Here is a 14,212-nt window from a genome sequence, read left to right as displayed (position 1 = left end):
GCAGTATTAAATAGGCTAAATACAAATGTTAAAAAAAGTTAAACAAGCTGCACAGTTAAACTGAAAAAGACAGATAACAAATAGACCTATATTCATACACATACAGTGTTTTTTCTCATTTTTAATGCTTCATTATTCCAATGCCATGAGAACAAGAGGTATTACATATTCATGTCAAATTACAGTAGCTGCCAGAGCAAAAGAAGAAAAGAGAAACAAGAAAATTCAATGCTTTTAAAGCATTACGTGTTTTCAGTGACTTTTTGTTTTTTGATTGTTCTGAAAGATTTACATACAATGCAAAGTCATTAATAAAATGGGAAAAATTTGGTCTACATTATGTATATGGTATTTTCCTAACAAAATAATTAATTGTATAATATGTTGTTCCTTATGATTAAAATTTTCGTTTTCTAATTATTTCACTTTCTTTTTTCTTTTTCTTTTTTTTTTAATTATGTCACTTTCTATGTGAAGAGCCTTGCGTTGTCTTACGCCGCCCAAGACTCCGCCCCCGACCACGCCCCCCGCGCTCAGCTAAACTTAAATAATATTTTACTTGACATATTATTTTTGTTTATCACGCGAAAATATTAGATTACATTTCTGTTATTAAATAAAATATTAAAATACAAATGACAAACATCATTTTTCTGATTTTGTGCTAGTTTGCTACACGATCACAAATGCGGCTGTAAACGATCCCAGCTGAGGAACCACATTACAACCGCATTTGTGATCGTTTGAAGCCGCATTTAAACTGAATTTTGGAAGTTCAAACTCGGGGCACCATATCAGTCCATTATATGGAGAAAAATCCTGAAATGTTTTCCTCAAAAAACCATAATTTCTTTACGACTGAAGAAAGAAAGACATGAACATCTTGGATGACGAGGGGGTGAGTACATTATATGTGAATCTTTGTTTTGGACGTGGACTTGTTTTTTAAACTTTGAAACTGCTGGTCATATTTCTTTTCTGCTTAAGATGAGAACTTTTTGATTATTGTAGACATTTTTAGTAGATAATAGTATAGATAATAGTATAGATTGTTTGTCACATGGCCTCACGTGTCTTAATGTAAAAGTACAATATATGTAAAAAAAAAAAAATAAATAAATAATAATAATAATAATAATAATAAAAATAATAATAATTTCATCCAGACCTCTGCTGGGAAGAAAATATAGAGGTTGTGCCTCTTGGAACTTTATTTGAATACCCCTGACTTATATCAAAAAGAAATACTGTATTTGTATGGTTTTGTAATATCTGTGTCACATATTTCTTTATGTGTCATGGTAAGATAGGACTCTTATTATAGAATTTGACTGCAGAAAAACTGTTTTGAACATGGTAATGGATCAAAACACATAAGTAACAGGCTGGATGTACATTAACCTTACCTATAAACACCTCTTTAAAAAAAAAAAGCAGGACCTTTGCTTAGCCTCTCCTTGGTGATCGGAAACCAGAATTTCACCAACAGCGAAAACAATGTTTGTTTGTTTTTTTAAATTAGGATTAGATCCTTATTTAGTGTCAAGCGAACTGCTGACTCTACTAAAGTTTAGTGAAAATGTGCCATTTTGACCTCATACACAATCCCTCTCCATACACTCGGGCCAGTTTCAGGTAAATTCTCACCTGCCAGAGACTTGCCCTTCTGCCGCACCCGGCCTGGATGTCTGTGTGCTCAGTGTCAGATTCTGGACCCGATCAATCTGAGACAGCCGTAACTTACAGACACTGCCGCATCCATCCAAACCAAGGGAATCGGCCGTTACGCAGCACGCCAGACTTAGTCTGTTCATTAATATTTCATTTAAAATTGATAACATTACCTAGCCAAAACATTTACTTTCATTTTAATTATATAGATTTGAATACATAAATAACTTGATTTAAATCTATAAACATCTCATTATTATGAAAGCAATTTTAAAGTCCATTAAAGAACTCAAATTGATTAAGCTGGCATGAGTAAAATGAATTTACACAACAATTTATCTACAAAATCATGTAATTACAGCAAAAACAGCAGTTTTAAGTGTAGATAAAATATTTAACACATTTTGCAAAATTACCCATGCGTTTACTTGAATGAGTGAGGCATTTATACACTTTATAAATAAAGGTTAAAACATAAACAATTTAAAAGGTATTTTGAAAAACACATTAGTAAATGGCAAAGTTTTGGAATTTTCTAACATTTTATACTTCTGACATGTTGCCGGTGCTCAGTCAAAGCGTCAGTGTCTGGGTGATTAGAAATGACACTGTATAAATCACACTATCAGAAGAGGTCACCTCATCTCGATAGTTCACGTGAATGAATGCAAGCGGAGTTGGTCTGCCTCAGGTACCTGCACGTCTTGATTTTGCTGAGTTAGATGTGTTCCTGGGTCAACATGTATTTTGTTGACCCTGGAACAACATTTTAATCCAAAAATTTAATCTTGACCACATCCCTACACCTAAACCTAACCTTACCCATGAGCAATCCCTAAACTCAGAGGAAATGAGAGATGAATGACACTGATGTACAAGCACCAAACACCGATTGTAAGCCTAAACTTCACAAAAACTATAAACTTTTTTTTCAAATCTGATTGGTTAATCACAGCGTTGTTCCAGGGTCAACAAAGATGTCGATCCAGGAACATGTCGTTCTTGGTAAAATCAGGTTCTGCTCAGGTGCCTACCTCAGTTGTCACCCAATCTCATGAAAGTGCGTATTTGGTGTAGGCCACTATTTATACGCAGAAATTGACTTCAAATGACTTGCCGTATGATACGCAATGGGTAGGATTAGGGGTGTGGGGTAGATGCGTATAATATGCACGCGAAAACTGTGTATTATGCACGTCAAACACATGCATATCATATGCACGCCAAAGTCAATTTCAGTGTATGAATAGTGAAACAAAACAACGAAAACGACAATGAAAACAGTACCTTAAAAATGAAAAGAAGCAGGTTGTTGTGAGATCACATCATTTTAAACTGCTAAACCCCTGGAAAGTCCAAGGTCTTGTCACAGATCAAAAACATCTGGTTGATTGATAAGCTTTAGGTGGAGCATAACGAAAGTCTTCTGGCAAATCAGCAGTCTCGCACACGAAATTAACATTTTGCAAGTTCCTTTGTGAACTTGCTAAAGTAAAATACTAAAATATAAAAACGCATCTATGCTTACGAGAAATATTTAGTCAAAATGAACCCATACATCCACGTCTCTTGGTAAATAATCCATTGTTATTTGCTGTTCTCACAGCCCACAGCACAACACAGCAGATTATATCGACCTACGTAGGGATCGATAATAGTTTCCGAACTCTTGAATGTTGATGTTTTTAAAATAAGTCTCTTCTGCTCAACGAGGCTGAATTTATTTGATTACAAATACAGTAAAAACAGTGAAACATTACTATCATTTCAAACAGCTGTTTTCTATGTGAATATCTGTTAAACTGTAATTTATTTCTGTGATGCGCAGCTGAATTTTCAGCATCATTCCTCCAGTCATCAGTGTCACATGATCCTTCAGAAATCATTCTAATATGCTGATTTGCTGTTCTATGTTGAAAACAATATTTTTTGGAAAAAAAATCATACAATTTAAATTTCAGGATTCACAGATGAATAGAAAGTTCAGAAGAACAGAAGAACAGAAAACAGAAATCCTTTGGAACATTAATAATGTTTTTACTGGCAGTATAAAATAAAAGTATAAAAACAAATGTCTGACCCCAAATGTTTAATCAGGGAAAGGCAGCATCAGTCCTGGGGTGTTACTGTCCTGCAGAGTTTAGCTCCAACCCTAATCAAACACACGTGAATGAGCTTTTTTAGGGGTTTTCATGGTTTTTTCAGGGTTGGAGCTAAACTCTGCATGACATCGACACTCCAGGACCGACATTGTCTATCCCTGGTTTACATAATAAATGATCGATATGTATGGATAGAAGGTGGATATGTGTGGGTTGTTGTTTTGTAATGAAGTGGATATTCAGATCATGTGATGTTGTATGTTGTTAATTGTTGGCTCCAGTTGGTAAGGTCACATTTCAGTGCTAATTGTATGTTAGATAATACTTTATCATGCATATTAGATCTCACAACAGACAGCATCTCTAATGCGTTCAGAAGGCGCTGTTGTCGGTGGAAATAGTCTGCTGCGATATTCTGTGTGTGATTTCCCCACGGACTCCGTCTCATTTCACTCCAGTGTCTCTCGCTCTCTCCGCAAAAACAACATTATTACGCCGTGCGATCAGCCTGTCATCTGTGCTGCCAAAAACACATTCAGACTTCATGAGACTCCGGCCGGCGCGCTGACGCTGTTCCAGATGCACTTCTTCTCCGAGCTGGCGCTCTTAGATATCAAATAGATGGAATTGTTTGTGTCATTTAAAGGAACTCGAGAATTATTGGAATTTATTTCAGCTTTGCTTTTCAAGCACAAACATGACAATACAATACAGCCAGAGAAACACAGGTGTAAATGAGATGCACGGTGTTCAGAAGAGATTGACTTTGTTGTGCATCAAAACATCAAAATGAGACGGTAAAACTGCGTGTCATTATTGGACATTGTTGGACTCCAACAATATTGGAGTATGTTTTACAGGAAAATACTGTTTCAGACTCAGCCATTTCATGCTTAATTCAACAGGTTACACTGTAGTGTACACACAAATGTTCACCCACTTCAACTTACAAACTTTCAGTTCAGTTGCTGCCTTAAATGTTCAGGTGTAATCTGATTGGATGTACAAATCATTTCAACTTAAATGATATTAAACTGACAAGTTGAATCTCATATAACTCAAAAAGAAAAAAAAAAGTTAAAGTAATGGAAAAGCATATGTTTCTATGACTTACTGATCATATCGTTTTCTTCTGTGACTGTTTACAAAGTCAGTAAGTGTGTGATTCCTAGTCTTTTAAAATCAGATTTTAAAAGTTGTGTAGTGCAGCTTTTAGAAATGGCTCTGTGCCGTCCCCTACAGATCATCATAAATGATATGAACTCAATATTCATATTTTTTGAAACTTGTAATTCCACGTTCAGACAGTTTACACACACACACTTGGTAAACGTGAGTGTGTGTGTAGAATAAAGGGCAGTAATGAAGTTGAGTTGAATTCAGCCGCACAGACGAGTCATTAGCATGTGATTAGAACGCAATCAACTCAACAGTCAATTAGAATAATATCCAATCACGCTTCAGAGGTTTCATTTAATTGGGCCGTCGAGCTCCGCCGAAATAGATGGCAAAACCTTTTCTGTCTTTACACTTAAAATGACACATTTATTGTAATATTATATACACATGTGCCACTCAAATCAGAGACTGTCAAAACTCTCTTCACTCTCTCTGTGAACACGGAACTGAATCTGATACACTTTCACTGTCAGTGCACATTTGGTCAGTACGTGTTTGAAAGAGCCTCTTCTGCTCCTCGACTGCATTTATTTGATCAAAATACAGTTAAAACTGTGAAATCTTATTACAGTTTAAAACTGCTGTTTTCTATGTGAATATGTGTTAAACTGTAATTTATTTCTGTGATGCGCAGCTGAATTTTCAGCATCATTACTCCAGTCTTCAGTGTCACATGATCCTTCAGAAATCATTCTAATATGCTGATTTGCTGCTCAACAAACATTTCTGATTATTAGCAATGTTGAAAACAGCTGTGTTGCACAATATTCTTGTTGGAAACTAAGATCGTTTATGTACACAGCACAAGTGTTATGACCTTCATGTACTAGTTAAGTTGACACTGATTTTTAATCTTGGTCAGAACTATCCTGCACATGATTCATCTGAATGTCCTGTAGATCTGAATGTGTGTGTTTAGTATTTGTGCGTCTGATGAACGAAGTAAGCGTCGCTCAGGTTTATTTCGGTGATGGTACGGGTAAAATCAGCTGCTCTGGTTTGTGGTGTTAATGAGTGTGTTAATTTTCTCAGATCTCAGCATGACGATCATTAGACTGAAGATGTGCTGAAGTGAGACGATCTCAGCAGATCTCAGTGCTGTGTGTTTGTATTTATTCAGTTCAGTGTCGACACTGACTCGGTGCAGGAGACGGTGTGTTTCCGTCCCGCTGTGATTTGTTGAATGTGAAATGTGTGTCGTGTCGTGTGCGCCTCCCGTGACGATAATGACTGACCGCACATCACTCGTAGTAAATCCGTCATCATGTTCATTCTTCCAGCGGCTGCGTCTCACGTTCACTATCAGCACAATTCCTGCACGTGTTTCCTCTCATTGCGTAAGCAGCAGAGACCTGAAACTCACTAAACCAGCACAAGTTCTGCTGGAAACACTCAGAACGTCTGGTGTTGAGCTGAAGACTGACCTTCCGTGTGTTTCTGTCCCGTGTGTGTGTGTGTGTGTGTGTGTGCAGGACCCAGCACCACCTGTACGGAGGACTCGTGTCATCATCAGGGGGTGTGTCTGCAGCAGTGGGAGGGCTTCTCTTGCGACTGCACCATGACGTCCTACGGGGGCTCGTACTGCAGCGATCGTGAGTACACACACACACACACACACACACACACACACACACACACCGCCGCGACTGTGTTCTGCTGCACATGCACGTATGCACTCTAGTTAGCAGTAGTGGATTTTTTTGTTTGTTTCGTGAGTTCACCTGCCCGTCCAGTCCTGATGGTTAATGGTAAACGAACTTGCTGTCTTCAGTGGAGTCTCAAACCCAAGGCTCGGCTTGAGCTGTGGGTTCAACCCCCTCATTGTGGTACTACCTAGAGGGAGAATAACAGAAATAAAGGAGGAGATGGGGAGGTGGAGGGATGCCGGAAGAACTGATGCTGGGACGCTGCAGTGTGTGCTGCTTATATAGGCTCGTTATGATGATTGACAGGCCTGAATGATTAGGCTCCTCCCAAATCTACATCATATCAGGTCTAAATCAGCCTCTCTACCGGGTTTGAGCCCAGCGTGATTTTTGGACCCTTTTTGCAGACTGTGATGATGCATTTTCACATTATTGAATATTATCATTATATATAGAATGTATATAAATAATACATAAACAAAATAAACCATGCATTTGTTATACATATAATTATTTTTGTTTGTTTTAACTATTATTAGAATATATAATTTTTTTTTTTTTTTTTTTAATTGCCGTTATCTTATATAAAATATTTATAGAAGCACATTTATATTGCCATAATATTTTAAAATAATATATACATAAAATATATGCATTTCCATTATAATTAATGCCATGTAATGGGTTATTTATTATTATTATTATTATTATTATTAATATGGCTATTTTAAATTTAATATTTATAGAAAAAACATAATATTTATATATTTTTATATATTAATGCGTGTATATATATATATAGAGAGAGAGAGAGAGAGAGAGAGAGCTTTATGAATTCATGTATTTTATAGTGCTTTATATATATTTACATAGCATTTTTCACAATATTTCGAAGCAACTTTACAGAAAATCATAATGTTAATGTTTATAATAACTTAATATCTTTATGCCTTATAGTTACATTTATCAGATTAGAGCTGAATGGTGATACAGTTATAGAGTTTACATCATAACATAATCACGCAGTTGAGATTTGCTTTATTTGATCCTGGACCACAAAACCAGTCATGAGGGTCAATTTTTTGAAATTCGTTAAATAAATAAGAGTAAATAAGCTTCCCATTGATGTATGGTTTGTTATGATAGGACAATATTTGGCAGAGATACAACTATTTGAAAATCTGGAATCTGAGGCTGCAGAAAAATCTAAATATTGAGAAAATCACCTTTAAAATTGTCCAGATGAAGTTTTTAGCAATGCATATTACTAATCAAAAATAAAGTTTTGATATATTTACGGTAGGAAATTTACAAAATATCTTCATGAAACTTGATCTTTACTTGATCTTTAAAGAAATTGATAAAATTGATCCATGCGATGTATTGTTGGCTATTCCTGCAAATGTACCTGTGCTACTTAGGACTGGTTTTGTGGTCCAGGGTCACATATGGTGGGCTGTATATCACTGTACATGAGTGTACATATAATATCTAAATTTGACGACCGTAATCCTTCTCTTTATATTTTTCCTCTTTTGTAAAGTGGGAATGCTGTAGTGGAATTTTTCTGTTGCTGTTGGAGTAAATGTGATTCCTGTGTGGTTTACATCTGCGGTCCAAACACAGAAATGTGAGACGTGTCCACTGTCTCCCTTTAATAAACGCACTGAGGCGTTATATACGTGAATCAGACGGCACTGGTGTTTGTGAGTCTGATCTCATCTGCGCTGCTCTAAAGCTGAAGCCGACGTATTTACAGACATTTGTTTGATCGGTGTGTGTGTGTGTGTGTGTGTGTGTGTGTGTGTGTGAGAGAGAGCGCTGAGGACACGCCGTCTTCATTATCTGTTCCTGCGTGTAATTTGATGTTAATTTCATCTCATCTCTTAATTGGCTGATTTATTGTGGTGATTAATTGGTTTTTCGAGGTCTCCCTGTTGGTTTAGTGGGCTTAATTGGTCGCTAAGTGAAATGCAGACACACTGGAGCGTTAGCATGCGAGACTGAGTCACTTCAGCAGAGTACTTCCTGTTTCCTGTAGAGCTGCAGCTGATCTGCTTTGCTCATTGAGCGTCTCTCTGGTATTAGCTGGTGTTAGTTTAGTGTTTATGATTAAGAAGGGTTTATTAAAACAGCAAATGGTTACTAGACCATTGTGAAATAAAATGCTGAAGGTGAACCAGACGGAATCCAATCACAGACGTCAAAAACAAACCTCCTCAAATTAAACCTGTAGTTGTTGTTTTGTGATCAATACATGCATATTGATGCATATAATAAAAACAACATACATAGTATTTTTTTATTTATTTATTCTTAATATTATTATTTGTTTTTGGTTTTTTTTTTTCTTTATTGTTTTGTTGATAAGTTGATGAAGCAGGTGTCTGTGCTCTGCTGTCGTATCTCTGCAGTTTTCACGTCGCCTCGACTTCAAAGAAGAACCGGTGTCGTTAATGTGGACAGACGCTGCTCACACTTCCTGTTTCTCCTCCGTTCATTCAGCTTCCACTCTCTGTCCTCTCGTCTTTCACTCGTTTCTCTTCTGTGAACGTTTCACTCGTTCAGCTTGAGTTTTACAAACAGCCTTCAGTTTTTGTATCGTGATGACCTGCACCAGATCAAGGTAAAACAGAGTGTGAACGCTCTTCTGCTGTTAGACGTGACGGATGCACCGTTCAGATGAATAACAAACACACAAACATGGTGAAACATGCAGACACACTCAAAAACACACACACTCACAGAAATGCACACATGGTTTGTTAATGTCTTTTTAGAGCTGCTTTTCCTGTTTCATCTCTGTGAAACTGCTTTGACAGTCTGTATTGTATAAGGTGCTATTGAAATAAAGGTGACTTGACACACACACACACACAGGGGCTTCTTTCTAATGGGTCAGTTTGGCTGTGAATACAGAATTCAGGGCTGAAAGATTTGTGTGTTTTCATCTGCAGCTGCGACGCAAACACGCACACACACTGATTTACATGTAAATGAGGTCATCCCGGGCTTCTATTAAACACTGCGTGCTGTTTTTATATGAATCAGTATGCAGTGATAACAGCTTTATTGTTCTGCATTTGATTCAGTTCTCATCGTTGTTGTTGTGTGTTTTTATTCTAATGTTATGTGTAATAGTGCTGTCAGTCTGATCTGATGATTCCTGACATGTTCAGAGCAGCTGATGTCACTTCCTGTCTATCATCACGCTGGACGCGGAAGGTCCGCTGACCAGCGGAGAACTGAACTCGTTTAGTAATTAGCCGACGGTCGGCTTCTTAATGACAGCATGTGTGAAAGAGCAATTAATGTCACGAGTGATCACCATCATCATCATCATCATCATCATCATCATCGTTCAGTTAGTGATCTCTGTTTAAAACTCCTCAGACGCGCTCACCCTCTATAGACATGCATGAGAAAAGTGAAAACATCAGATTAAGTTTCACATGGCAACAGTTGCTAAGATAGGATTGGTCAGTAACAAAATGCAGTTTTTAGGGTACTGGAGGCGATGAGGTCATGTGACCGATCACGCCCTGTTCTGTCTCTCACTGATGTTTTTGGCTGTTCTTCATCCTCCGGCGTCTGATGAGCAGAAATGTGATGAGAAACATCACAGGTGACTGTAGGGAAAAATCTGTAATTAACCACTTCCTCTCATCTACATCCACCAGTAGTGATCTTTTTTTTCTTTTAAGAAATATCCAAATATTTACAGAGTTATCTGAGATTACAGAGTAATCACCTGTTTTGTAGAGGAGGATCAAAATGATCATTTTCACCTGAGATTCGGCGCCAAGTTACATGAAAGTAAAGTGTGTGCAGCAGCATCATGATCTTTCACACAGAGATCAGTCGATCTGTTAGTAAATGTGTTGACTTCAGCGGTCTTTGTGTCAGTGGTGACAGCTTAAATATGGGAAAAAGCACTTTTACATTTTATTCATCATGCTGCCATCTTTCTAAAGTCATTATCCTAAATTCAGCTGAAAATCATCATTTTGCTTCACAAAATAGTATGTTACTCAGTAAATATTCATATTTCGTTGAATATTTTGGCTTTCATAACTGTTTATGTTTGTCTTTCTTCAGATTAAATGTTAACAGAATCAAAGAGTTTAGCTAGAGAAGTTTCTGAAATTTGGTTGCTTATATTTTATCCAGCAGGGTATGATAATATCCAAATTAATGGTGTCAAAATTAGAGCGTTAACCAGGGCGAATCATTTTTTTCATTTTAACGCGTTAATAATATAGTGCAATTAACGCAGGGGCGGGGCTAGGTTTGGGCACCTCACCCACGACCACTAAAGAATTGTGTTTATTTAGACGCAGAACATAATCGCATCGAACGGGAGACTTTTCAGACGCTCGCTCCAACGTCACCTCAGCACCAGGCGCGAGTCAAACAAGCGTGGAAACGGTACCGGTGACGAGGAGCCCGTTCAAGCGCTGTATCGCATTCAAACCCGAATGAAACTACGAGTATGTAGTTCGTCGTACTTATGTCGTCAGTTAAGTAATGAAGTTACAAAAAAGTTGACTAAAGCTGCCTTAAAACTGATTTGAGTGTTTATTATTTAAGAACAGTGTCAGATTCGCTTCACGTTCAGCAGCGGCAGCTTTTAAAGTAACAGCAGCCAAAATATCCAAATGACCAGCTGCTGTGATGATTGTTAATCAAGGAACAAAATTAAAACAGAGGAAATCAATAACTTCTGTAGTTTTAAGTTTGATCTTTTATTTAATTTAGATTTCAGTGTTTGATAACTTTATTTAATTTAGCTATATTTTCTTGCTGAAGGGCACAGGTAGTTATAAGACAAGTATTATAATGGGTTTATGTGAAGATTATTTTAAGTTCACTTAAATTGCAAGTCTAGTAAATGTTAAATTGAAAGATCTCAATTATACTGTAATGTTGAATGGATACGGTCAGTGGTTAAATATTAAGGAAAAAATTCATAGAGACATCAGTTGGTATCAGTGATATTTGCCTTCAGTCGTAAAAAAAGATGTCATTAAACAAATGTCAAAAATATACTTCCTTTATGTTGTTTTTACATTAATTTGAATGTGAAAGTACTGCAGTGTAAAAGTATAATTAAAAATGTTAATGTTAGGTTGGATTAATCATAATTAATTTCAGAAAAAAATGTGCGATTATTATTATTCTTTTTTTTTTAATCGATTGACGCCACTCATCTAAATGCATAATGTTGATTTCATGTAAGTTTGTCTGGAGTGATCGAGTCCTCATCAGGCGCTGATCGTTCAGATGATATTCTGTCATGGTGTGTATCACAGGCGTGTTCGAGCGCTACACAGATCAAGCGGCGCTCGTCTCTGTAAATGGAATCTGATTGGTCTAAATCAGTCTGAAATGGCGTCTGCTTCAAGGACGCTTTGGGTGAAAACCGAGCGTGTGCTGCATCGTTCTCAGCGCGTGAGCGTCGCTCTCAAACGAACCGTGCCAGTGTGTGTTGTGTAAATGATTGTGCATTCATAATAGTCGACCGTCAGCGTTTGTGCGTTGAGTCACGTCGCACTCGTCCTTGAAGTGATCAAATCAACCGCTTACGGGCCCTGACGCGGCTAAATATTTATTCGGAGAGCTCGATTGTGTCCGCAGCTGACTCATCACAACTAATGAATCATTATTGACATCTGCACACGCTCTGTGTCAACCTGCTGTTCAACGCCACAAAGTTTTTACTTCCACAAAAGCTGAAAGACATCCAGTATTATTACATGAAAGTCTGAACACGCGCTCTCCATAAACATCGTTTCAGCTGGAGGCGTTACAGCTCACGTGGTGCTATTGGCCAAAGCGAGTGTCAGTCAGGTGTTGCTGGCCACGCCTCCACACGTTTATTGTTGTTTCTTGATCCGGTGCGTATTCTTTGGCCTGATATCGTTACTATTGTAGGTTTTATTAGTATTTTGAATTAGCTATTATTTTTATGTTTTCAGTTTAATTTTACTTTAGTAATTTAGTTTTATTTATTAATATTTATTTATTTTAATGTCTGTGTAGTTATTTCTTCATTTGATCAGTTTTAGTTGAACAAAATGTTGAGAAATGAGAAATCCCAGCTTGCTAAATTTAAAGTGTATTTTACTGAACTTTTCCATGGTTTTGTTTTAGATTATACTATAATAACCCTGGTGTTACTACAAAAATGTTTTTCTTTTTCAGTGTTTCTGTCTTGTTTCCAAGTTCAAATATCTGAACATTCTTAAAACAAGATTTGGCATATTATTTTTGCACAGTAGGTTTATCACAACACCTGTTCTCTGAAAACAAGTCTTAATAATATGCGGTTCTAATTGTTTGCATAAATATTCATTTCCTCTTGTGATTATTTTTAGCCAGTAGTTTGATTTTATTAGGATCTTTGGAAGGTTTGACTGTAAAACAACACAAAAACACTGACTGAGGATGTGTTTGGAGTGTTGCTGTAATGTATATTTGACAGTAGAGCGTCAGGGCGACGCTCCTCATCGCTGCAGTAAGACTTTCTCTTTCTAGAATTTTTTTCTTCTGCTCTTTCTTTCCAGCCGTTGACTTCACATTAATAATGAGCGTAGAGAGCTCGTGCTCTGAATGTGCGATGACGACGAGGAGCGCGCGTCTTGATGAAGGAGTTTAATTCATGAGGCGTGAAGCCGCGCGGCGCTCCTGATCGACCTTTAGCTGACCTCTGCGCGAGAGAGCGCCATCTCATTGGCTCATTATCTCCTCCTGTGAGCCGACGCCAGCGACAGACACCGAAACGCCATCTCCAGATGAAATCTGTCCTCGGAGGGCAAATCGGATCAAAAACTCCCGTGAGCCCGAGAGGAGAGTGTTCCTAGATGTGAGAGCAGAAATAATGTGCCTTCAAGTGATTTTGATTGGAATAACATGGACATGTTGGGCAGTTTTATATGTCTTTCTCTATTTTCCAATTCCCGGCAAGTACTGAAAGTTTTTATAGTGCTAATGCAACGGGATGAAGCATTAGTGTGAGATTGTTGCTTTGTGCGTGTTTCCTTTGCATTTTAAGTGTTTTCTTTGATATCGTGACACCTCCATAACGCTCATGTGCGCTTGAAGGTATAGTTCAGCCAAAATATTGAAGATTAGGATGAGTTTGTTTGTTCATCAGATTTGTAGAAATGTGTCATTCCATCACTGCCTCACCATCTCTGCAGTGAATGGGTGCCGTCAGAATAAAAGCGTCACAATAATCCACAAGTAATCCACACGACTCCAGTCGATCAGTGAACATCTTGAGAAGACAAAAGCTGAACAAATCCACCATTAAGACGTTTGTAACTAAAATCCATAATCTGTAATAACGCCTCCTTCAGCGAAAACGTCCTGTTGACTTTTTATCAGCTGTTTGGGCTCTTTTTCTGACGGCACCCGTTCCCATTTTGGGTGAACTATTCTTTTTAATTAGTTATGGTCATTCTCATAATCAGCAAAATAAATAAATAAAAATCTTTAGTGATGATGTGTCCATAATTAGAACTCAAGGTTTTCTTTTCTTTTGGGCGAAGAGCTCCGTCCTCATCCAACCCAAACCACAGACACGGCAGTTTATTTCTGCCTCTGTTCTCA

At 37.5% G+C, this 14,212-nt stretch overlaps 1 protein-coding gene across 3 annotated transcripts in view; it reads left to right on the top strand.

The window, feature by feature from the left end:
- The window catches only part of nrxn2b (neurexin 2b), a 389,816-nt gene that overhangs the window by 258,514 nt on the left and 117,090 nt on the right, over nt 1-14,212 (top strand). For all 3 annotated transcript variants that reach the window (XM_051115791.1, XM_051115790.1, XM_051115792.1), the window contains one exon: nt 6,425-6,544. In XM_051115791.1, the coding sequence (XP_050971748.1) occupies nt 6,425-6,544 (120 nt within the window). The remainder of the gene's footprint in view (nt 1-6,424; nt 6,545-14,212) is intronic.

Source organism: Labeo rohita, chromosome 7 (assembly GCF_022985175.1).
Source record: "Labeo rohita strain BAU-BD-2019 chromosome 7, IGBB_LRoh.1.0, whole genome shotgun sequence".
Lineage (NCBI taxonomy): Eukaryota > Metazoa > Chordata > Actinopteri > Cypriniformes > Cyprinidae > Labeo > Labeo rohita.
Note: the sequence above shows the minus strand (reverse complement) of the source record. Positions and strands in the feature narration are given on the sequence as shown.